This window comes from Bombus affinis, chromosome 10, assembly GCF_024516045.1.
Source record: "Bombus affinis isolate iyBomAffi1 chromosome 10, iyBomAffi1.2, whole genome shotgun sequence".
Taxonomy (NCBI): Eukaryota; Metazoa; Arthropoda; class Insecta; order Hymenoptera; family Apidae; genus Bombus; species Bombus affinis.
In genome coordinates this window covers 12,252,290-12,275,844 of record NC_066353.1, presented here as the reverse complement: position 1 = coordinate 12,275,844, position 23,555 = coordinate 12,252,290, and the positions used below count along the sequence as shown (strand labels likewise).

The following is a 23,555-nucleotide window of genomic DNA, read 5'->3' as shown; positions in this document are numbered from 1 at the left end:
GTAGCAATTTTCTACGATGTCGTTGAGCTTGTTTTCGCTCGTCCCGTTATAAAATTAGTTTGTCAATTTTGCGTTAATTTTCCGGTATTAGAAGTAACCGGGACATAGAAAGACCAGGGGAATGGGAAACGGAGGGGGAAGGGTTGCCGTAAGTACTTCGAGAAAATTGCGAAAATACGCGGAATGTCGTCTGAGAAAAAAAAAGAAATATCGTGCGATGATGTTAGATCGTTCGCCATAACGAATTGCTCGAAAATAGTATCACCCTTTTTATTGTCATTTTCGACGAACAATAAGACAACTTCGTTATTCGTGCATAATTTTACGGATCGCGTGATCCACATAAAAGAGCTGGATGCTTAATCAGAACCGCGAACGTTCACTTTTGTTTTACTCGTACAGCCTTCAAACTGTCGAAATCAAGAAATATTACATAATGAGTGTATCGTATCGTAAATGAAAACTACTGGAAGGTAAGAATACAACTAGTTTCCAAGTGTTATAATTTTACAACAGCGGCCGATCTCTAATTCGCATTGTACACCAAAGAGAACACGTACATTACCGCCATGGAATATCCACGTTTAATTATCCGCTGCATGCTTTCTATAAGTGAATAACTTTCACTGCTTATCGATATTAAGATGCTCTGTGAATGTTTGGAACGTTGTTTATCGCCAAACTTCCCTGCACCTTGACGGGCAATGATTCCCGAAATTATTTATCGTGAAAGTTATTAATTAAAATCCAGCGTAACTCCTGCCTCGTGCATATCAATGTCCAAAGACCTTTGAACATGTTCGTCATCAGGCAATAAATGCAAAGTGCATACGGAACCTTTTTTGTAACGATATGCGTAACGCCAGATGTGACGCTACTTTCACAGAAAAGCCAGCATCATTCGTCTACGTATACCACAGGTTCTCGAGTACAATAGTAGCTTATATTTTTAAGCATATGACGTAGGTAGGAGACAGTACGGATGGTAAACGGTAGATCGTAGACGTGACTGTCTGGTTACGAATAGACTTATTTCAACGATCGGTGTCATCGGGACTGTGGTCAAGCAACGGCCACAACCACCTTGGCACGGATTCTTAATTGAGCAGTAACTGACGAATTCATTGTTCCCGCACAGATTCGTTACGTTTCGATGAGATTTCTTGACTACCGCACTTTTACGATCTATACCGTCATAAAAGAAAGGTGTAAGATATTTCTATTCTTGACCTCGACCTCGATCTAGGATCACACGATGACTACGATCTAGGATCTAGTATTCGATTTCCAATTCGATTTTCGTTCGATCATTAAAATAACAATGACCAGGGATATTTTGACGCGGAACATAACAGGCTGAATTTATTATCAAGAACCTTTGCCACGACTGCATATTCAACTAATGTCCCTATACGAATTCATTTGGGAGGGGTTCAAAGAGAGTCGATACTTTTGGAGGAATGTAAATTCTTAAAGTGATCGTGCGAATGACAGGCGTGACCTTGCCCCAAGTTTTGAACATCTAAACTATCTGCATAATTTGCATCGATCAATATTGCAGTGAATCATTGTCAAAATATTCTTGTTTTCAAGTAAGTTCTACGCTAACAATGCAAGTATATACTTGTATTTTCTGAAGTCTTATCAATGATTAACGAGTACTTATCGAAGAAATATTCCTCACGATATTATATGCTACTGATAACAATTATACAATCGAAAAATGTTTCAAGGCGATAAAAAAGCTAAACTCGTTTGTTCACGTATTTAAATAAAGGATTGATTCAGCCAGAAAATATATTCCGTTCTAATATTTCATAAATCGAATTGGTTTAGGCATGTCTGATTATTATTTTCTTTCTTTGATCTTTTGATTATACTAACTTTAATTGGGTGAAAGCTCGATATATATAGAAAGCAGTACAAAATATAATAGTGATATACATAGTATATCTGGATATGATGATACATATATATAAATAAACGATGATCAGCATTAAATGATTCATACTGTTCCAGTATCAGCTTTTTATATTCCAACAAAAAACCAGTTGTCAGTTGTGACTAACAAAGAGAGTTATGGTGTGTATGGTGGTTTCCTTTCTCTCCTTTTACTTCATTATCTAGTATCGCAAATCACTAATGTCTAATAATGCATAAATTTGAGACGAAAAAGTAATATATTCTATCTAAAGTTGAAAAAACATTTTTTTCTACATGAATTGCATATTTAATACATGAAATGCGATACAAATATAACATATATGTAATATGCACTAAATATCATGTATGCAGAAATAATTGTAATTAGAAATAATATTTGTTTTCTATTTGTAAAATATTAAACGATTAATTACTAATTATTCTTTATTGGAATACCATAAATAAATATTTAGTGGAAGATAAAATAATTATGTAAATCAACAGAATTAAAAAATTAAATACCATAACAGTTTTAATAATCTATGTGCAATAACATCTTCGTTTCTAATAATAATTGCATTGAATGTTTGTTATAGGAAATTTAATAAATTATTTAAAATAAAATATAAAAATACAAAGTACTCATATTTGAAGATATTTGTTGACTTCGTCTTTTTTGGCTCATCACTAAGATAACTTTTACCATAATGATAAGTGCCTTTCTTAGTTCGTGCAACTTTCTGAGGCTTCCATTATTTCGTAGAAACCACCGATCAGCTACACGTAATAAGCTTTTGACGTAGAACCAACAATTATGCAAGGGAATTGCGATGATGCAATGGAAATCTTCACAAATTGTATAATACTTCATAATCGTTCTGCGATCTATCGCAATATTATTTTTGATTTTGCATAGTTTCATTTACTTCATTTTCTAAAGTTATTGAAAAAATATATATAGAATTATTAAAAAACAAAATTTTGTACATTGATAAATATGTAATTGTTAAAAGTTGAAATGTATGGGAAAGGAAAATAAACGACACAGACGACATAATTATAATTCATCATTATAAATAATCATTTATATAATAAAACATATTCAACAGATATTTAATATTTGTATATCGATATAAAAATCATCTGCTAATGTTTCCTTCTACTATTCTTCTGACCTTTTCGATTTTTTCGGCCGTTTCTTTTACGTCTTTGTTCAAGCAATTTACGGGCCTTTAGAATTTGTTCTGGACGTTTCAATTCAATATTCCTTTTAATCTTTTCCTTTAACTTTTGATTGTGCCGCGCCCAATGTGTATTAGCCGTTGTTTGCACTGAAACACACAGAAAATAAATATATACATGACGTATCTACTTAAGCTTAAACAATAATTAATTCAAATATTATTTTCACATACACTTCTGCATTTGTGAAGGTTCTTCTTCGCTGTCATCGTCGTTTGTAGCATCGACTTTGCTTTTTTCTTTCCAACTCGTATAACGATTTGATTTGTAACTGGCAGGTATCCAAACTCCAGACTCTGTTCGTATTTTATTAACTTTTCGTTCCTTTAAAAAAGCATATATTTCCTTGAAATATTTTGTTTCATATGAATGTTTAATGATGTAAAATACGTACGTTATTAACAGTAACCATTTTCTTCTTTTTACGATCCCATTTTTTAATCTGTGCTTGAAATCGTTGAGATTCTTCATTATCAGCAGTTAAATCCATTTGTACTTTATCTGCTTCCGTATTAAATGAATTAACTGCTAAACTGTAAAAATATGGCTAAATACAGCGTGCACTAAAAACAACTGTTTTACTAAAGACTCACCCTTCCTCTGTATGTTTATCTGGAGCATTATATGGAATAAAAAAATTTTCATCTCGTATTATCGATCGTTTTTTCTTTTTAGGTTTATATAAATCATCGAGATTCCTTTTCTTTGGAAGTACAACCGTATTAAATGCTTCATTAATTTCATCGGTTGTACTCGGTGGAAGATACACTTTTTTCGGTAAATCTACAATGTATTATCAATTATTAAATAAAAACTATACAAATGAAATTCGCGTTAGTTTATTAAACTGCGAATTTACCTTCTGTACTTTTTTTAGCTTCTACCTTATCTGCTTTTCTGTGGAAATTTATAATATTTTCTTTATGTAACGTCCGTTTTTTTTTCATAACTTGATAATCAATAGATGATGCCTTGGCTCCAATTTCGAATATCGTCTATAACAAATACTTAATAATTAAATATCATATAACTATAACATATAATTGATATAAATTGTATGAATATACATACTCCTTGAGGTCTATAATTGACTATTTTTGATAACAAGTTCGTGGTACTTAAAGAAACATCAGAATATTCTGGTATAACACCTGCCTCGCCAATGTGTAATTCCTTTACTCTTTTAATACTTTCCGATGAAGGTAGAGGTCGCGATCGAATATACTGTTTATATGCATTATCGCAAACTTTTTCCATACTTGTCTATATATAAGTTTAACAGAATGTAAATATGATATCTTTAATAATTCTTTGAACAAATCTATCAAAACTACATACTAGATCTGTGGAACAACTGTGCCAATTTATTAATTCTGCAAGTTCTTCTTCTATCATTGCTTGTGGCATTTTACCCACAATACCATCTGTATTTTCTATAGATCCAGAAGATGGTACAATATTTAACGGACGTCCAAGAAAAAGGTGTAAATCTAGCAAATAAGCATATTCGTCCGGACTTATAATATTGTATGCAGTGCCAACACGACCCGCTCGTGCACAACGACCTATTACGATAATTATTGACATATAAATTTTTATACAATCTAAAACCTAACTTGTTTCCTTACCTACTCGATGTACAAAGAGCTTTGACTTTGCAGGGAAATTAAAATTGATTACGTTATCCAATTGTGGAATATCTAAACCTCGAGCGGCAACATCTGTTACTATTAGAACTCGGACTTTACTAGTGTGAAATTTAGCTGCATTTATTTTTCGTGCTGATGGATCCAAATTAGAATAGATATACGTGTTAGAAATTCCAGCTTTTTCTAATATCTGTTAATAAAATACAATCATTATATATATAAACCCTAGCCCATTATATATAATATGTTAATCCTAAATTGTAAGTTTCATACATATACCTGATGAATATATTCAACATGATGTTGAGTTGCAGCAAATATTACTGTTTGAGAATCGCTCTTAATAACATTTTTTAACAAGCATAATAGTACTGCCAATTTTTCTTCTGGGCGACATACTATAAATGAGAGTGTTAATTGTTCTGGTATTTTACTTTCTACATCTAAACGTAATAAGACAGGATCAGTTAATCCAGCTTTTGCAAAATCTACTAAAAGCTTAGGTAATGTTGCAGAAAATAATAATGTTTGTCTCGATTCTGGTAATCTATTTGTGATTTCAGTGATTTGTTCTCCAAAACCCATTTCAAATAATCTGTAACATAATTTATAAATTAGGATTTATTATATTTATAATGAAAGGAAATTATATAATATAGAAATATATATTTTTACCTATCAGCTTCATCGAAGACTACATATTCTATATTATTTAATTGCAAGTCCATTTCTATACAGATATGTAGAAATCTTCCTGGTGTTGCTACTAATATATCAGGATTTCCATGAATTGCACTAAACTGATTCTCCATACTGTCACCTCCCAAAATTACAGCTGCTTTTAAGTCTGTAAATTTACCTAATTCCTTTATGAACTTTAATGTCTGTAATGCCAATTCTCTAGTAGGTGATAAAATTAAAGCTCTAGCTCCAGCTTTTGCTCGCCTTGTTTTAAGTTTTTCAAACAGTGGAATTAAAAAACAAGCAGTCTTTCCACTCCCTGTTCTGGCCATTGCCACTACATCGCGTCCTTCCAAAGCTAAAGGAATTGTCTATAAAAATATAATTGTCTATATAATATATATAATAATATTATGACATAAAATAATACACACATAAGAAAAACACTAAGTTAGTAATTAAACTCATAAAGACAATTTATTTATTTAACCAACATCATGCAGCTTACCTTCCTTTGAATAGGTGTTGGTATTTTATACCCGCGCCTTAATATCCCCTTCAATAGAGGAAAACTAAGAGCCATGGATTGAAATCCTCCTGATTTTTTACATACTTTCTTCTTAATGTTATTAATTTCGTTATCTTCGTCACTATCGTTTATTTCTTCTGGGTCGGCAAATCCCACAATATTTGTATCTTTCATTTTAAAGATATGAGTGACTGACAGTAGTAAGACAATAACCTTAAAATAAAACTGTTTAGCACGTGATTTTATTTTGCAATTAAGATAACTTTAAATTATAAATATTTTTAATTAAATTAGCAAAAGTCAATGATTTTATGCTCTATAAAGTGAAATTCAGCCAATATAGGGAATATTATCATACAGTGTTAGAGAAAATATTACTTGTGGTTATGTAAAAATTATTTTCACTTTTATTGTATACATTAAATTGGTAGTCCGTAGACAGTACACTCAGTACTTTTAACAGTTTACCTTTATAAAATCCCGTATATTATACAAATTTGTTGCGGATTTCTGTTAAAAATCTGTACATTAAATGTAATTTGTGTTAAATATTTATTATTCCATTCATCAATATTTTGGTATCTTTTAATATTTTCAATTTCTAATTAATTTGATTCAATCACAATTATACAAACAGGTCTCATATTCATATCACGAACCGTAGTGAAAATCGTCCGAAAATTGGAAAGTAACTAGTTGTAAAAAATCAACATGGAAGACAAATAAGTTTCTATTCTGCATACGTGTGACATGTTATGAATACTCAGAAAGAGACAGAGACACTCTATTCATCTCTGTCTGTCTCGTAAGAACATAGATTGTCTTAATTATCCAAGTAGATTTTTCGCGATTAGACATCAATGCCTCAATGGTCGAACAGTTTTCCCTAGCAAGTGTCAAGTCCTATTTATATGATCGTTACTTAAATTAATGCCTTTAGAAGTTGGTTTTTAAATATTGGCAGCACTTAATGCGTATTCCACCATATTGTATCTACAAGAAGTCGGCCATTTTGCTAAATCTGTCTTTTCACCATAATTCAACATGAAGTAAGTGAATTTTTTTAAGAGATATATCTGACAAATTAAACGCAATCATTAAAAATTGGTGTAACATATTCGAGGAATTATAAAATGAAGATATTTATAATAAATATGGTGTCAATCTTTTCAGGATCGGTCTTTGCGCATATAGTGGATATAAAATATATCCCGGCCATGGTAAAACCATGGTAAAAGTGGACGGAAAAGTACGTAAAATAAATTTTATATATCTGACTTTTATATGCTGGTTCTCATATTATTACATTTTTATTATACTCTCTTTATAATTAAGTAATATTAGCTCCTTGTTTTGATTATATCTTTGACAACCATAACCTCTATATTTTTTCAGACGTTCACATTCTTAAATTCAAAATGTGAATCTGCACATTTAATGAGACGTAATCCAAGGAAAGTTACATGGACTGTATTATACAGGTATATTTATTTTTAATATTTAATATTTTATACATTATGGAAGTTGAAAATCAATTATAGAATATATAACTTAATATTATAGACGGAAGCACAAAAAGGGACAAGAAGAAGAACAAGCAAAAAAAAGGACAAGACGTACTCAAAAGTTCCAACGTGCGATTGTAGGTGCATCTCTTACAGATATTTTAGCGAAACGTAATATGAAACCAGAAATTCGTAAAGCACAGAGAGAACAAGCAATTAAGTAAGTGTTGCTCAGATATAACCAAACATATATCTGTTCCAATTTATATCACAAAATTTGATGTTATAGACATCTGTTCCTTTAACGTGATATCTCATATCATGTTAGATTTCAGACTGTCTTAGAATAAATGAATTGCTTCACCCAGAATTGTAATATACTTCACACTGTCTGGCTTTTGCGGGTTCATACAATTCTTATACTAGGTACATATTTTGCTACTTGTATTTCTTAAAATATGTATATATCATATTTTTTATTTCAGAGCTGCAAAGGAACAAAAGAAAGCAGCAAAAGCAACGAAGAAAGCAGTTGTACCTGCTAAGGCAAAAGTACAACCAAAACATAAAGCTGCAAAGATAACACAAAAAGCAGCTCCCCGTGTCGGAGGAAAACGTTAAATTTCCGCATTATATAAATAAAAAGACCTTTAGATATAAAAAGTTTATTTATTTTCCCAGAAAAATATTTTTTATAAATTATTAAATGTTAAGATATTCAATTTTTCTAAGTAAACATACGTAAGCAGTTTTGCTTTTATGGTGATCGAGGTCTGCAGTATAATGAACAAAGGTCGAATCAAAGGGACATGGACTGCGTTTACGATAAGAATGTGACTTTTAGTTATTTTTGAGATATGTAAAATAATTCGCATTAATTCTTAACTTCGATTGCAAACGACAAAAATATTTCCCTTTTCCTTTTTACGAATTTCATTGATCATTACTTCCATTTCTTTTATATCAACACGTTGACTGCCACGCGTTTTTTCAAAGAAATTACCATCAGGCCACGCGTGCAACAGTACCAAGCGTTCTCTGCTAGGTGCTCCCATTGATATTTCAGTAATGCGAGTCGTTCAAGTGGTGGTCTCAAGATTGATCTCGTTTCGTTTCTTCGCAACATTAAAACCATTAGCTGTTGTTGAATATAATGAAGGAAAGTGTGGTATAGATTATTCCGATCAAATGGTTTCTTATGCCACCACAATTAAAAAAGGAATCAAAGGGTACAGAAAACTTGGCATTCAACTCCTGGGAATTTCTGTTGTAAACGGTGTAAACGGTTTCTGTTGTCTTTGACGGTTTACAAAATTGCAACAAGGAAGAATATAAATATTAGAATATTTAGACAATTATTAGTTGCAAAATTATTAGGGTTGTCTGAAAATACAAAAAATCTTTGTCTTCGACGGAATCAGCATAATATCGTCGTACGGAAAAATGATTCCGGAAGAAGCGTTAGACGCGCATGCAAACTATGTTATGCAAATAAAAGACGTCGAATGGACCGAACAAAGGCACAAAAGAATTTGAAGAAAATAACAACTTATTGTCCAAATTGTCCCGACCAACCTCAAGTATGTATAGAATGCTTTAAAGTTTTACATTCTAAATAATTTTTTTAATAAACCATTTTCGTATTACTTTTATAACAATTCAACAGTTTTATTATTATAGAATATCTTTTCAAATACCTATGACGATCCTTCGCAAGTAGTCAAATATGTGACACCCCGAGGCGGGGTGGCGTTGGCAGTTTCCCTGGATGTCGCGAACGCCTTCAACGCCATCCCCTGGGACAGGTTAGTGGAAGCCCTGGAACACCTGGAGGTGCCGCCGTATATCGTTCGGGCCATTCGAGCGTATTTAAGCGACAGGTGGGTCGCGTACACCGGCAGGAACGGAGAAGAGAGGAAGCCGGTCGAGCGTGGCGTTCGACAGGGCTCAGTACTGGGACCCATCCTGTAGATCTCGGCCTACGATTCGGTCCTACGATGCCCGATGTCCCCGGGGACGGGCATGGTATGTTACGCCGACGACACCTTGGTCTTGGCCGGGGACGCCGCTGGTGCGAGACCTTGAACATCACCGAAACAGCCGTGGCATGCGCGGTGCGTGCCATCCAGAGGCTCGGTTTGAGCGTGTCGCCGGCCAAGTCCGAGGCCATGTGGTTCGGCCGCCGTCGTAGAGGAGCCCCTCCCCCTGGACTGTCCGTGAACATCAACGGGGAAGAAGTCCCGGTGAGATACCAGATGAATTACCTGGCTCTCATCATCGACAGCCAATGGTCCTTCAGGCCGCATTTCGAGATCCTGGTTCCAAGGGTGATAGCCGCAGCCAACGCCTTATGCGGTTTGCTGCCAAACATCGGGGGAGCAGTGGTCGGAGTGCGCCGGCTCTACGAGGGAGTGGTCCGGTCCAGAATCCTCTACGGAGCCCCCGTATGGGCCGAAGACCTGATGGCGAGTTACGAGTTACAGGCCCTTGCGCTCCGACGGGTGTACGAACACCTGAGGGACCTGAGCTCGGGCGGGCTTACGCCGTCCATCGCCAGCCGGCCGGCCCAGGACGTCCGGACGGAGGCGAATCTAGAGACCTGGGAGCGATGGCGCTCTCGGCTGCTCGAGGATGATGCTGTGCAGCCACACCGAGGCGTTCGAGCCGTCCTTCCCAACTGGGAGGCTTGGAGGGACCGAGGCGGAGTTCCGCTTACACCTACTGGACGACGCAAATGCTCACCGGCCACGGAGTATTCGGCGAGTTCCTGCTAAGGATTCGGAGGGAGGCGACATCCATCTGTCACTACTGCAAGGAAGAGGAAGATACGGCGCGGCACACTCTGGAATTCTGTCCAGCGTGGGAAGAACCGCGCCGTGTCTTGCGACTCGCCATCGGCGAGAGTTTGGCCCCCGAGGCCGTTGTCGGGGCGATACTGAGGGGGCACCAGGAGTTCATCGTCGTTCGCTCCTACCGCGAGCAAGTTATACGCGTGAAGGAGCGAGCGGAGCGGGATAGGATAAAGAGACAGGATCCTGTCAGGCTGCCGTACCCAAGGGACCCTGCACGTCGCAGGGTTGCGGAACCACCACCACTGCCGCCCTAGGTGCGTTTAAGGAGCCGTCACGCCGAGGAGGGTTTAGGCCCTCCCCCGACTTGCATGACGGTACGGGGAAGAGGCGATAGGGGGTTTGTGGTCCCCCCCTCCTAGCGGCCCAAGTCAAGACAAGAACGCCTCCCGTAACAACAAATAGGGAGAAGACGAAGAAGTGCTCCGGCAGGATTTCGCAAGAGAACCCAGGCCACTTCTGCGAAGCGTCAGGAAGACCACCGTGGGGTTTTAGTTGGTTTGAGTCCGACACTACCCTGTCGCCACCCAGAAGGGGGCAGGGCGTCCGAGAGGATTTTCCCACGTAAAAAAAAAAAAAAAAAGTCAAATAAGCGACACCCGAATACGAGTATCGTGGCAGTCAACGTGTTAAATACTTATATTACATATTTATTTCACGAATACTGCTTTTATGTCCTCTAATTAACTTTTTTTAATTTTAAGTAGTTCGTATTGTATTATCATTTATGTCGTACTATATATTGTGTACATAATAATGCATTGTTGTATTGCACTATTATTTTAGTCTCTTATACATTTGATTTGATAAACTTCGCGCTACTTTCCTTTAATACATCGGTTAACATATGGTGACACTGGCATGTAAAGTCTAGTAATAATGAGAAATTTGGTCAGTATCTCTGATATTTTTTAAACTTTAATATGTTAAAAAGAACTATTTAAACAAGCAAAATATCACAAAAAGGTGTCGCAAACAACTATAAATAATGTAAATGTAAAATAAATATAAATAATTTTACCTTAGAACTAAACTTAAACTCAATCTAATTAAAACCCCAGAAAATTTCATCATTTTTATTTGCTCTGTGACTATGATCATAGCATAGGGATAAATTGTTCATAGCACAATCGTATAATTATATAATTAATTATTCGTAGTATCTAATTTTCTGGAATAAGGATAACTGTTGCGTATGACTTCCAATACTAGTCACACGAAAATTTAGTTTTAATTCAAACAACTACCAGAGAGATTTTCTCTCTTCCACTATGCTTAAACGTAGGACACGAAAAAGTATTGCATATCAAATCTATTCTGTATCTAGTCTATGCTCATACTTCAGTATGCAAAGTCTGCGCGTCCTCTAGAGGTAAAATTTGAAATCGTGTACAATTACTGACAAACCTATTAAGCAATTCTTTTATGATACCGCCATTTTGGATCAGAGCTACACGCAAATGTTGTGTATGTTGTGACAAGTCAAGTTTTTGCATGTTTCACAAAACATTGAGTTTTACGGTTGAGAAATACTAATAGACGACGAAGAATGGCAGAGTATCTGGCATCAATTTTCGGTACAGAGAAAGACAAGTAAGTTGGATCTTTAAGTTTATGCTGAATAGCGTTCTCCAAACTAAAATCAACGATATTATTGTCCTTTATTTTTAGAGTAAATTGTTCATTTTATTTCAAAATCGGTGCCTGTCGACATGGAGATAGATGTTCTCGAATTCATAACAAGCCAACTTTTAGTCAGGTAAAAATATCTTAATTAACCTTTAATTTCTTTCAAACTCTTTTTAACATTACTAAGTAGTGTTTTATTGCTTCATGTATCTTTTTATATAGAGAATTTTGTTTTTAATTTAAGTTTCTCAGCAATAAATACATTTATATAAAGTATATAAACACAATTATTCATACATATCATTTCAAGTAAATAACTGTAATTCAAATGATTAACAAAAAATATATAAAAATATACAATATATAACAAAGCAATAATATATAAATAACAATATATATAATATAAATATATAACAAAAAATTCAAGTAATTAACTGTTTTAGACATGTTTGTTGCAAAACCTTTATGTAAACCCTCAAAATTCAGCAAAAAGTGCAGACGGATCTCATCGTAAGTATATTATAGATTAAATTTATGTCATTATTCAATATTGAAGATAGTAATTTCTACAATCATAATTAATAAACATTATTTTGTAGTGGTGGCAAATGTCTCTGATGAAGAAATGCAAGAACATTATGACAATTTTTTTGAAGATGTCTTCGTTGAATGTGAAGATAAATATGGTGAAATAGAAGAAATGAATGTGTGTGATAATCTTGGGGATCACTTAGTTGGGAATGTTTACATTAAATTCCGAAGAGAAGAAGATGCAGAAAGGGCTGTAAATGACTTGAATAATAGATGGTTTGGTGGAAGACCAGTTTATGCAGAACTTTCTCCAGTCACTGATTTCAGAGAAGCCTGTTGTCGTCAATATGAAATGGGGTATGTAATTACTATTAAATAATAGAAAGTAAATCTAAAGAGTTATACAAATTTAATTTTTTTGACATTTTTTCATTTCTAAGTATATAAAATACCTGTTACTAAAAAAGAAATTCGATGTTTTTACAGAGAATGCACACGTTCAGGATTTTGTAATTTCATGCATTTGAAACCTATTTCACGAGAATTACGACGTTATTTATATAGCAGAAAAAAGGGTGGTAAAGGACGATCAAGATCACGATCGCGATCCCGTGGCCGTGATCGTAAGCGAAGATCACGATCTCGTGACAGAAGATCCAGATCCAAAGATCGCCGAAAAGGTAGAGATGATAAAGGTAGAGATGGACGGTCTGGAAGGTATTAATTATGTTATTTTTCAATTGTAATAATCCTTGATAATAAAATGATTCAAATTTACTTATCTCTCTTACGACCGTTTTGTCAATAATAATGTGTTTGTTAAGATGTTTCTAAATTTTCATTCATAAACATCTGTCAAATATGTATTTCGTTTTTAAACATATTGAATTCTTTTAAACAATAAATTCAAGAAAGTAGATATGGAGATATACTTCTCTTAAAACAAAGTTTGATATATACATAAGTACTTTAAAAGTATGGTCAAAAGATTAAATGATATATAATTACCTAATACATAATTCTAAAATTTATGATAGTGGAAACTATTCCGTAACAAGAATTATATATTGACGTTCAATAATTTTTTATAATTTGAATTTGTAAAATAGATATACTTTTCTTGATTGTAAAATGAATATATATATATAAATTTCCAATGATCATTGAATCTTTATCTATAAACACCATAACTGTATAAAATTATCACAGCATGAAAAAAATTTTGCATGTGTCATAATAAAAATAAAAAATAAGAAATGACGTTTCCTTATTTTTAAATACATTGGTTAACTTAAAATGTTAGTACATAACACTAGCACATCAGTAATACTCAAACACAAATTACTTTTATATACCTCAAACTATATTTAGCATTACTTCCAGCAGGAAGCAATAATTATTACAGTATGCAAAGAATTATATTAAATGTTCATAATATAAAAATGAATAAAGAATTCTTATTGATAAAATATTATAAGATTAAATTTTAAACAAATATTTAGCTTTCCCATTGGACACAAAAGATTCTATAAATATTTCTTAAACATCTTTCTATAAATATTCATTTATAATAGGCCAAATTGCTGTTGTACTCATGTCTAGCAATCTTTTTAATATTTTATTACAAGAATAAAAGTACAAAAACTCACTAGAATATACAAACCAAATAAAAGTCAAGATTCTAGTCAGGATTATTATAACAAATCATTTGTTTAAAATATTTTGGAAAACCAATTTTTAAGAAATACTTTTGGTAACAATTTTTTTCACTGTAGTAAATTTGTGAGTACAATTATAAAAAATAAAGTGAATATTTGCAAAAAAATTTAATGAAAGAATATACTTTATGTGATTAAATAAATTATCCAGATTTTTCGTATAAATACTTCTAGAAATAATATATAGATTGAATTATGTTCCAACGTCGTAGCTACATGTACAAAATCGTGATATGCGAATATTAATGAATAACGATATAATGGGATGCACGCAATCGCCATTTAATACAATCAATATTATAGTTCTAGCTATAAACTATTGCTTCCTACTTTGAAATGATACGAACTCTTTAACAACTTCGTAACGTCATTGCATTGATGTACATGCACATCATAATGTACTCGTGAATATCACGGATAAAATATATTATGTGAATCATCTTTCGAATTAATCGGTGAGTTTTTAAATGCCGTCAATATTAAACACTCATCCATTTGATCTTACAATGCTTTCAGAGTCCAGTTAATTTTAGACAATACTTAAAAACATCTAAATAATTTTACATGAATAAATGTATCATATTTTGTGAACATCAAGGTATAATACACAGTAGACGCATTTATGTTTCCTTTCTCCAATAACTATTAACAATTACAATGTAATGTAAAAAGTATATTAAAGTGGTACAATTGAGTCCGACGGAAAAGACGTATTTTGTAGTTTATTCTTATCAGAATTTCTCCAAAATATACTGTATACAATATTTTACTTTAAGTATAAATATATACAGTTGTATTATGAGAGCGCACTAGGTATCATTTAGTGTGACTCAAGACATGAGATTGAGCAGTGCGCAATATTCTACTTTATATGTCTCAGAAGATACACTACCTCCTTTAGTGTAATTTTATTTTATTTTTTGTAGTAGTATAGTGCTTGTGATATCTATTTACTTTGCATCTAAGCACAGAGGTATAAATTGATTAATTAATTTCTTCTCTTAAGATAACTAACAGCTTTAGTAATGTCCTGCCCTCATCACTTATATCATGAAAATATTTACACTGTTTACGTTACTAATTAATGATTACGATATTCCATTTATAGGTTTATAGGATATGAGATCATTGTTAGGGGGGCTAATCAGCATAAACAATGAATTGTTGATTATCCACATCTGCAACTTCAACTTGTACAAATTGAGGTTGTTGAAGTTGAATTTGTTGTACTCCTCTGCCAATAGCATTACGTGACCTACAAATGTCAAATATTCCATGTTACTCAGTAATAATTCTTTACTTTAAAAGAAAACAAAGAAAGGAAGAAAGAAAAACATATCAAGAATAAAAAAAAGCTTAAGGTTACTTACTTAGCCTTTGCATGTGTTAATATATGTGATTTTAAATTCGTTGATTGTGCAAATTTTTTGCTACATCCATCAAATGGGCAAACATAAGGTCTGTCTCCTGTATGAATTCTAACATGAGTGCGAAGATTGAAATCCAGGCTAAACCTTTTACCACATCCTTCAAATGTACATTGGAAAGGTTTTTCTCCTGTATGAACCAACTGGTGCCTTTTCAATTTGGAACTTTCAACAAAAGCTTTCCCACATTCTGCGCATACATGCACTCTTGGTCCATGGGTATGTAAATGTTTACGCATTGCACTATTATCTCTGAACATTTTTGTGCATCCTTTATGTGGACAGGCTATAGTGCGCTCTACACCATCTAGAACAGGTGGTTTGCGTACTTTCAATTTATGACCAGGCCTAGCAAATTCTGCCAATTGCTTTGGATCCGAAAGGTCAAGACCTGGCATTCCATCGGAAATGGAGCTTCCAGAGTGATTGAATTTGGCATTGGATTTACCAGTCATGTATTCTGTGTAGTCTGGATCAGGCTCTGGATTAGAGCCTTCATCTGGAACATCCACCAGGTGAGGAGCTAATAGGACACTCCCTTTAACAACAACAAGCAGTCCCAAACAAAAGCTACTGTATTTATTTTTTATTATTTAAAACACGTATTTTTATTTGTGTATAATAGCAGAATAAACTTTAAAAATAGACAAATTTTTTACACAAACCGTATCAACTGAAAATGATAAATATTTAAAGGCAAGATTACATAATATGTTATCAATACCTTTATTTATATTTTTCATATAAAATAAGTCCTCTCTCTCCTTTTTCTCTGTTTAAAAACTCATATATGCATATTTTAAATATATAAAGTCATATACATTGAAATAATATATGTTAACAAGTAATTTAAGTTTTATACAAATCATACATTTTGGAAAATTAAAATTCATGAATTTCCATATGCAAAATTACCTATATTCATATTTAGTAATAAAATATCTATATCAAACATTAATTAAAAATTATTACGTTTAAATAATATATAAAATATAACAGAGACCTACATTTGAGATTCTTCTTCCTTGCATAGGTATAATAAAGGGTATATTTAATATTAATATAACCCATAATACATTAAAAGCAAAAATAGATTTTTGATTTCTTGAAAAAAAATTCTTGATTTCTTCCTTATAATATATATGGTTATTTTAAGATAAATTAAATATGAATAAATTTGACTATCGATTTATATAATACTCAGGTATGATAAAAACATAATTTACATATTTGTTGATCTGCTTTACAACTCTTTTCATACCTTTTTATTTATTTTTATTTGACAACATATAATCTTAATGAAGGGAAATAAAAATATATTTGAATCTTTTAAATTGATTCAATAATTGCAAACATTTAAGAAGAAATGTAGGTATATAATATGAAATGACGTAAGAAGACCGAATGTTTCATACTTGGAAGAATCAATCTATTTTTTCTAGGTAATTTTATGCGTAAAAACAATAAATTACGTGTTTATTTAAATAAAAATTTAATTAGACTAATACAATGATGAAAAAATGGTAAAAAATTAGGTAATAATGTGCATATAAAAAAACAAAGATAACATAAGAGAGTAGAACTTTGTCGATTCTGCTGTAAGTACAGCTCCGCCATTATCAATCAACAGGACAGATCCACGTAAAAGAAGCCATTTTCAAAATATGGCTGCCCCCTGGTAGCATAATGGCGTTCCCTCGATCAAAACAAACAACGTAAACTGTCAACGAATTCACCGATAATAAAGACTCAAAGGATCCGACTAATTTCTTTGGTAAACCCGTGTGAAAAGCACGGTATTGATTCGAGACCACCGGAAGTGCGTATGATACAATGTGTGTGGAGATACACTCGTTACGAAAGTTTTTCTCTAGCGAATTTATCTATTCGGTCAGTGTTTTATCCGGATTATCGAAAAGGTTAGGAAAAATAAATAATGGGAAACCTACCGTCGTCGGTACCTGATGCCCACATCGTCACTGAGAATTCACCTTCAAGCGTCTTGATTTGCACTTGCTTCTGCTCCCACTTTCTAGCCTTCGTCTCCGAACCCATTTCCCCAAAAATCGTATGATCGGACGATCTGAATTTCGACGAACCGCTTTTCTTGGTCTTCTTAGGACCTTTCTTCGATGGGCCAGGGCTTGATTCAACATAAATATCGCTCTCCGGGACTGGAATCTGATCATATACGCTTAGTGGATCACTACCGACGATTTCCTCTTGCGTCTGTAGTATGATTTCTTCGCGTCCTGGCTCTGGAAGTGTTTGAAGGGCTATCATCGGCTGGCCATCTTCACCTTCGATCGTAGTTTCCACAGTCTCACACGGTATCTCCACCGGTATCGTTTCTATTTCAACCTCTTGGATATCTGGTTGAATCTCCACTTCAGTTATTATGTCCGAGGACGCCATATTAATCTCCGCTGACGCCATGTTACTAATCAAAATGGCTGGCCACGGTTACTCGCGCGACAAGCGGAACACCAAGTTAACCGATCACGTGACCTGTTCCCACCATTGCGATTAAGAAAATGGTGCTCATTCAAAACTTTGTAAAGTCGTCTAAAGCGAATCTCTCTATTTCAAGTCTTCACTTTAATTCTCCGCATTAAATATGAATTTCACGTATAATTAGTTGTATATAGCAATCGCGTAATAACGTTTAACGGTAGTGTATATATTTTTGAAACATTTTCCACCGTATATTTTTGTTTAGTACATTTCTTATGAGAACAATTAAGATACGTCTTTCCATCTTTCTTTTCTTTTTTAACTATGTAACTGCTCCATCTATCGAGAAAATGTAGTAACATTTCCACTTGAAAGAAAATCTTAAATTTTAGTTTGACATGTAATGAATGCGTTTTTTATTGCATTTTTCGCAAATCTTCTCGCTCTTATTAATACTTCGAACAATTTTTTGAGATATATGCAGATAAATTAAAGTAACGTTGCGTTCCACATTTGTGCATCTGATGTAACAAAGATATAGGTTATAATTTTCAGATTGTTGATACGATGGATTTGTCAAAAATACCAAATGACAAAAAATTGTATCTTTGTAAATGGTATTTTAGGGGTAAGTTACATATTTTTAATTGCATTATTTCGTTTATATAGATATATGTAAATGTTTTGTTTTATTTTGTAGCTGGATTTGTTTTTCTACCATTTCTTTGGGCTGTGAATGCTATTTGGTTTGCAAAAGAAGCTTTTGTTGAACCGCATTACGAGGAACAAAAACAAATTAAGAGATGTAGGTCATATCTTTTATAACACCACTGTCTAATGTATAACATATATTTTGTTCATATTAATTTTCAGATGTAATATTTTCTGCAATTGGAGCAACTATATGGTCAGCTGCTCTTTTAGCATGGATCGTTACATTTCAAACACAAAGAGCAGCATGGGGTGAATTTGCAGATTCTATTAGTTACATAATTCCAACTGGCATTCCTTGATGTTAAGATATAGTTATATTTATTTAATTGTTTATGAGTGACTTATTATAATATACATTTTTAATTTGTGAAATAAAATTGTTTCTTTTTTCTTAGCATTTTATTAGATAACAATAGTCTTAGTTGTAAAAATATACTGTTTATTCAGGTGCACTGGTGTTAACTATTTCTAGAACTTAGTAATACATCCATTTTATATATATATAATTTAACATAATTGAACATAAAATACAATACTTTATACATTTTATGTCATTTATAAAAAAGTTAAAATTCAAATACATATTTGAAGAATTTGTTTATTTACGTATATGTCCATTATCCTTTACTTAATGTATGAGAATAAAATTAAATGGTCCTCCGCCGTCGTCTATATAGTTGTATATCTCTGTAAACTAACCTTGATAAAAACTAAAACAGTATATGTTATATTAAAAAATTGGAATATTGGTTATTTCTTAGGTATTTGATTCTGAGTAAAATTACCAATAATGCCAACATGTCAGCAACCATGAGCATATAAAACACATTATGCCAACCAGTCCAACGAGCTACCACTCCTGCTAACAGTGGACCTACAGCAGCTCCAATACTGCCTGTACCATCAATAATTGCAGTAACTGTAGCTAAAGCTTTAGAATTGTTTCCCAAACTGGAATGGGTTCCTAGTTCAGCAGATACTGCAGTTGTTATCAATGCGTATGGTCCATTTACTAATAATCCAGCTATTAGTAACAATATTATGTTGATTGCCCAACCAGTACTCCCAATGTAGTCATATAGGAATAACTATATAATGAATTATACAAAATTATACTCTATAGAAATAAATAATTATTAATCTAATAATGATATTTAGGTCTTAAGTTACTACAGATTATTAATATTTTATGTTACTTGTATAAGTTATTTATAAGTTTTTAATTTAAAAAACTTATATACCACTGGAAATGCAAATCCAAGCAAGACTGCACATGTTAGAGCACTTTTTCCAGTATAATCAAGCAAAACACCAGCTGCTATTGCACCCATTATGCCACCAACATCAAACAAAGTAGAAAGATCTGCACTTAATGTTGTGCTGTAAGTAGCTAAAAATGAACAAAAATAATTACATAATATTTTAGCATAATATATACAATTTTTAATTATAATTTAAAGAATACTAACTTGAGGCTGCAATATACAATGGTAACCAATATAGGAATGTATAGCTTACAAGTTTTGCAAAAAATAAAGAGAGAGAATATTCTATGACTCCAGGTATCATCATAGCTTCTATGAATCCAATTGCATTTCCTGTATAATTCTCTTGTATATGTCTATGCCTTGGTAATATTGGACTAGTTTCAGATCGTCCATTTTCGATGTCCTTACAAAATAAGTTTTTTATAAATACTCAAAGGAATATAAGAAAAATATTGATAAAGTATATACGTGCAAAATTTAAATATATTATAAAAAAATACCAAAGAAATAATCTAAATATTAAAATACTACAAACACTGAAACGCTATTTGTGTTAATGTAGTTATATGAAGTATAACATTAATTACATAAAAAAATGAAGCATGCACTTACATTAATATCGACTTGTTCGCGGTAGGCACAACGATAAGTGAGACGCTAAGTACAGTAAATGAGTCATTTTTAGTGACCATACAATATGTGCAAAAAAAAATATATGTAAATATAAAACAGGTATAAACACAAAAATCTAATGAATAACTAATTACAGTTTTACTTAATGTTATAAGATTAAATAATTAATGACTATTTGAATAAAAAGCAATTATTATTAAACATCTACGTATTCAATTATTGAAATAAAAGAAAGTGAAATGCTAATATTATCTGCTAATTATTTTATAACATATGATATTAATACATGAAATATTCGAAGAAGTTTGATATTTGCATTCCAGTGCTAGCACAGACAATAATAATTACAAAATGCTATTAGTAGTGCATAACATGCTAAAAAGTAAATAGAAACTTCACTAAAGAATATATTTAACTTACATTGTGTACATTTCCATATTCATCTGCACTACTTCCTTCATCTGAACTATGGGCGGTCCCAAATTTTCTATATCTAAATGGGGCGGCTGGTGCACATCCTATGTCTGTAGGATTTGGTACTAGAAATAAAAATATTATAAATCCTGTAAAGCCCATTATTATTCCAGGTACCATGAAACTTAGACCCCAATCAGATTCCACAAATTTGGCAGCTATTAAACTGCCCAAAATATTGCCTAATGACGTATGAGAATTCCATATTCCAAAGATCAATCCTCTTTTTGCTTTACCAAACCAATTTCCTACAACTGTAACTACACCTGGCCAACCTGATGTTTGAAAGACACCACCAATGGCCTAAATATGATAATAATTTATGATCATTTAAAATAAATTTATACAAGTAATGAATCATTTGCATACACTTACTTGAACCAGAACAAAATACCATAAACTATGGATATTGTATGGCTTAGCAATACCAAAGAGATAACAAGATATACCAGATGCAAGCATCCCAAATGCAAGAAAATATCGTAAATTTGCTCTTTCTGCTATAAAACCACTGCAAATGGTAAAAATGTAAAATTACTATCAAAATAATCTTTATGATCTCTGATCTCATAAATAAGCTCACTTCAATATGTCACCTGAGGAACATGGCTGCTGCATATGCAAACAGGAATGCAGAGTCCAAAATGCCCAGTAATGCAGGAGCATCTGCAGTATCTATTTAAAATAAGAGACATAAGTTATACATGTCCAAATCACTTTAAATTGGAAAGTTATGCTAATATTATACTTACCAAATGGAGCCCAATTGCACCACGTATCTTGATTACTAGCATTGATTAAGAGGTCTGGGGGTGGTGATAAAGTGCTACAGTTGAAACTCAACACATTTTTTACAACAGACATGGGCTTTCGTGTCATATGGTAACAGGTATATGCTAAATATGTGAGTGCTAAAATAACGCCTTGATGCCATGTCATTCGATTGACACGACTATGAGCGCAGCATTTCACAAATGTATTTTCAATAACTTGCAAACCCCATGGTTGATCTCTTAATGGGCTGGTCATGCTTGTTAAATATATTTTCTTCACTATTATCAATAGCTTTTACTATAATTAACTTATTATAGGTATTAAAAATATCTTGAAGTTTATTATATAAAATTATTACTTTAAGTATTTTGTATCTTTTATCTTCAATTTTTCTCTTTTTACAAACCAACAAAATACTTTTTATTTATATCATTTAAAATTATATAGATAATATCTTTAGTCATATATATTAATACTTTGGTCACAATTAAAGATAGTATTGTGTTCTTTCAAAGTTACTTCTGTTTATGAAATTAATCACTCCCACAAAAATTTAGTATTAATAATACATAATTATTTCAATATATATAATACAACAATAAAAGCTTCACAATGTTTCTCTTAACTACACTGTGATTCTTATTGTGCTACGACAATTATGAATATTATATGAACTATAATATCAATATGTATACTTTACTTTTCTTCTTTAATTCTTCTTCTTTAATTTTTTCAGTGTCACCTTTTTTCTGTATTTTCTGTCTTCATTGATATTTTTATTGTATTCAACATTTTTAGCTAGTAATGACAGAATGATTTCTTTACGGGAAGTAGACAGTAAATTCCGTAAAAAATAGGCTATGACTCATAACCTACAATGAAAGGAATGTTGCAGAAGTACATAATATCACGAACACGTGTTTATAACATAATTGACTCTGTTTATGTTACGATACACTATAATTACATTTTCACTGTCTTTAAACAATTACATGAAATATAATTTTATTTTAAACTAAATGGAATGTTTACTAGCGATAATGACAAATGATGTTTACGTACATATGGGAAACTTAAAATATGCATACGTATTACGTATACACGTTATATACATGATGTGTCTTATCTATGCATATTGACAAAGTACTAAAATTTTCAAGGTTACTTAAATTTTAATTTAATGTATTACAAATTATACAACATACATAAGTATAAGTTTACAATATAACAAAGTCTAAAAACTTGTATTTGAAAGTTCAATAATGTAATATAAAATGTAATTATAAATTATACGAAACAATCCTTGAAATTACAATTATATTATAAACTGTTTATAAACATAAATTCAACTTAATTTTGATATATTAAACTAATAAATTCATGCAATAAATCAAAATAATACTAACTTTATGATTGATCTATAGTTCCGTCCAACGAGGTAAGATAGTAAACATAAACTAATATCGTTGCTACGGCTACCACTATTGGTCATTGACTAGTGTCATTCGAGTTTCACTACATAGGCTTACTATTTAGTTTAACTTCCTATAGATTT

General features: G+C 32.3%; 7 protein-coding genes and 1 non-coding gene across 12 annotated transcripts; 5 read left to right on the top strand and 3 right to left on the bottom strand.

Annotated features, from left to right (window-relative positions):
• Positions 1 to 2,969: 2,969 nt before the first annotated feature.
• On the bottom strand, positions 2,970 to 6,778 carry LOC126921127 (ATP-dependent RNA helicase DDX54). 2 transcript variants are annotated; one of them, XM_050732385.1, is made up of 12 exons: positions 6,493 to 6,778; positions 6,004 to 6,237; positions 5,490 to 5,866; positions 5,094 to 5,409; positions 4,794 to 5,004; positions 4,504 to 4,730; positions 4,237 to 4,428; positions 4,025 to 4,160; positions 3,759 to 3,948; positions 3,560 to 3,698; positions 3,339 to 3,489; positions 2,970 to 3,254 (listed from the first exon to the last, which is right to left on the bottom strand). In XM_050732385.1, the coding sequence occupies exons 2-12, from the start codon at positions 6,196 to 6,198 to the stop codon at positions 3,070 to 3,072; spliced, it is 2,319 nt and encodes a 772-aa protein (XP_050588342.1). In that variant the 5' UTR covers positions 6,199 to 6,237; positions 6,493 to 6,778; the 3' UTR covers positions 2,970 to 3,069. The 2 variants fall into 2 exon arrangements, with proteins under 2 accessions (XP_050588342.1, XP_050588343.1); XM_050732386.1 differs by lacking the exon at positions 6,493 to 6,778 and adding an exon at positions 6,383 to 6,399.
• A 138-nt stretch (positions 6,779 to 6,916) lies between these two features.
• LOC126921142 (60S ribosomal protein L24) lies at positions 6,917 to 8,192 on the top strand. The gene is made up of 5 exons (XM_050732413.1): positions 6,917 to 7,073; positions 7,198 to 7,273; positions 7,420 to 7,505; positions 7,588 to 7,749; positions 8,015 to 8,192. Exons 1-5 carry the CDS (start codon positions 7,069 to 7,071, stop codon positions 8,148 to 8,150), a joined length of 465 nt encoding a protein of 154 aa, XP_050588370.1. The 5' UTR covers positions 6,917 to 7,068; the 3' UTR covers positions 8,151 to 8,192.
• Positions 7,817 to 7,945, top strand: LOC126921585 (small nucleolar RNA SNORA79). The gene has a single exon (XR_007712465.1). It is a non-coding gene; the product is annotated as a small nucleolar RNA SNORA79 (small nucleolar RNA).
• Positions 8,193 to 9,526: 1,334 nt separating the features above from the next.
• LOC126921294 (uncharacterized) lies at positions 9,527 to 10,303 on the top strand. Its single transcript, XM_050732750.1, has one exon. It carries the CDS (start codon positions 9,527 to 9,529, stop codon positions 10,301 to 10,303), a length of 777 nt encoding a protein of 258 aa, XP_050588707.1.
• Positions 10,304 to 11,752: 1,449 nt separating this feature from the next.
• LOC126921350 (splicing factor U2af 38 kDa subunit) lies at positions 11,753 to 13,315 on the top strand. The gene is made up of 5 exons (XM_050732860.1): positions 11,753 to 11,971; positions 12,050 to 12,137; positions 12,451 to 12,517; positions 12,607 to 12,895; positions 13,025 to 13,315. Exons 1-5 carry the CDS (start codon positions 11,928 to 11,930, stop codon positions 13,260 to 13,262), a joined length of 726 nt encoding a protein of 241 aa, XP_050588817.1. The 5' UTR covers positions 11,753 to 11,927; the 3' UTR covers positions 13,263 to 13,315.
• A 564-nt stretch (positions 13,316 to 13,879) lies between these two features.
• On the bottom strand, positions 13,880 to 18,423 carry LOC126921347 (transcriptional repressor protein YY1-like). 2 transcript variants are annotated; one of them, XM_050732848.1, is made up of 3 exons: positions 17,633 to 18,423; positions 15,627 to 16,221; positions 13,880 to 15,511 (listed from the first exon to the last, which is right to left on the bottom strand). In XM_050732848.1, the coding sequence occupies exons 1-3, from the start codon at positions 18,117 to 18,119 to the stop codon at positions 15,397 to 15,399; spliced, it is 1,197 nt and encodes a 398-aa protein (XP_050588805.1). In that variant the 5' UTR covers positions 18,120 to 18,423; the 3' UTR covers positions 13,880 to 15,396. The 2 variants fall into 2 exon arrangements, with proteins under 2 accessions (XP_050588805.1, XP_050588806.1); XM_050732849.1 differs by having other exon boundaries at positions 15,627 to 16,182; positions 17,633 to 18,419.
• A 32-nt stretch (positions 18,424 to 18,455) lies between these two features.
• Positions 18,456 to 19,241, top strand: LOC126921352 (gamma-secretase subunit pen-2). The gene is made up of 3 exons (XM_050732862.1): positions 18,456 to 18,765; positions 18,838 to 18,942; positions 19,011 to 19,241. Exons 1-3 carry the CDS (start codon positions 18,705 to 18,707, stop codon positions 19,148 to 19,150), a joined length of 306 nt encoding a protein of 101 aa, XP_050588819.1. The 5' UTR covers positions 18,456 to 18,704; the 3' UTR covers positions 19,151 to 19,241.
• Positions 19,242 to 19,269: 28 nt separating this feature from the next.
• LOC126921343 (glucose-6-phosphate exchanger SLC37A2) lies at positions 19,270 to 23,544 on the bottom strand. 3 transcript variants are annotated; one of them, XM_050732840.1, is made up of 10 exons: positions 23,407 to 23,544; positions 21,979 to 22,872; positions 21,823 to 21,901; positions 21,602 to 21,737; positions 21,173 to 21,529; positions 20,732 to 20,776; positions 20,321 to 20,522; positions 20,093 to 20,241; positions 19,637 to 19,939; positions 19,270 to 19,561 (listed from the first exon to the last, which is right to left on the bottom strand). In XM_050732840.1, the coding sequence occupies exons 2-10, from the start codon at positions 22,253 to 22,255 to the stop codon at positions 19,499 to 19,501; spliced, it is 1,611 nt and encodes a 536-aa protein (XP_050588797.1). In that variant the 5' UTR covers positions 22,256 to 22,872; positions 23,407 to 23,544; the 3' UTR covers positions 19,270 to 19,498. The 3 variants fall into 3 exon arrangements, with proteins under 3 accessions (XP_050588797.1, XP_050588799.1, XP_050588798.1); XM_050732842.1 differs by lacking the exon at positions 23,407 to 23,544 and having other exon boundaries at positions 21,810 to 21,901; positions 21,979 to 22,165; XM_050732841.1 differs by lacking the exons at positions 20,732 to 20,776; positions 23,407 to 23,544 and having other exon boundaries at positions 21,979 to 23,177.
• Positions 23,545 to 23,555: the final 11 nt, after the last annotated feature.

Coding starts and splice junctions, on each gene's coding strand:
- LOC126921127 (XM_050732385.1), bottom strand. CDS start 6,198: ATGAAAGATACAAATATTGTGGGATTTGCCGACCCAGAAGAAATAAAC. Junction 5,867..6,003: donor CAACACCTATTCAAAGGAAG/GTAAGCTGCATG, acceptor ATATTTTTATAG/ACAATTCCTTTAGCTTTGGA. Junction 3,255..3,338: donor ACCTTCACAAATGCAGAAGT/GTATGTGAAAAT, acceptor TGTGTGTTTCAG/TGCAAACAACGGCTAATACA.
- LOC126921142 (XM_050732413.1), top strand. Junction 7,506..7,587: donor ACATGGACTGTATTATACAG/GTATATTTATTT, acceptor TTAATATTATAG/ACGGAAGCACAAAAAGGGAC. Junction 7,750..8,014: donor CAGAGAGAACAAGCAATTAA/GTAAGTGTTGCT, acceptor TTTTTATTTCAG/AGCTGCAAAGGAACAAAAGA.
- LOC126921294 (XM_050732750.1), top strand. CDS start 9,527: ATGCCCGATGTCCCCGGGGACGGGCATGGTATGTTACGCCGACGACAC.
- LOC126921350 (XM_050732860.1), top strand. CDS start 11,928: ATGGCAGAGTATCTGGCATCAATTTTCGGTACAGAGAAAGACAA. Junction 11,972..12,049: donor TTCGGTACAGAGAAAGACAA/GTAAGTTGGATC, acceptor CTTTATTTTTAG/AGTAAATTGTTCATTTTATT. Junction 12,518..12,606: donor AAGTGCAGACGGATCTCATC/GTAAGTATATTA, acceptor ATTATTTTGTAG/TGGTGGCAAATGTCTCTGAT.
- LOC126921347 (XM_050732848.1), bottom strand. CDS start 18,119: ATGGCGTCAGCGGAGATTAATATGGCGTCCTCGGACATAATAACTGAA. Junction 16,222..17,632: donor GGCATCAGGTACCGACGACG/GTAGGTTTCCCA, acceptor TTGTTGTTAAAG/GGAGTGTCCTATTAGCTCCT. Junction 15,512..15,626: donor TTAACACATGCAAAGGCTAA/GTAAGTAACCTT, acceptor TGACATTTGTAG/GTCACGTAATGCTATTGGCA.
- LOC126921352 (XM_050732862.1), top strand. CDS start 18,705: ATGGATTTGTCAAAAATACCAAATGACAAAAAATTGTATCTTTGTAAA. Junction 18,766..18,837: donor TTGTAAATGGTATTTTAGGG/GTAAGTTACATA, acceptor TTTATTTTGTAG/CTGGATTTGTTTTTCTACCA. Junction 18,943..19,010: donor ACAAAAACAAATTAAGAGAT/GTAGGTCATATC, acceptor ATTAATTTTCAG/ATGTAATATTTTCTGCAATT.
- LOC126921343 (XM_050732840.1), bottom strand. CDS start 22,255: ATGACCAGCCCATTAAGAGATCAACCATGGGGTTTGCAAGTTATTGAA. Junction 20,242..20,320: donor ATTGTATATTGCAGCCTCAA/GTTAGTATTCTT, acceptor GTTCATTTTTAG/CTACTTACAGCACAACATTA. Junction 19,940..20,092: donor TTGGATTTGCATTTCCAGTG/GTATATAAGTTT, acceptor TTCATTATATAG/TTATTCCTATATGACTACAT.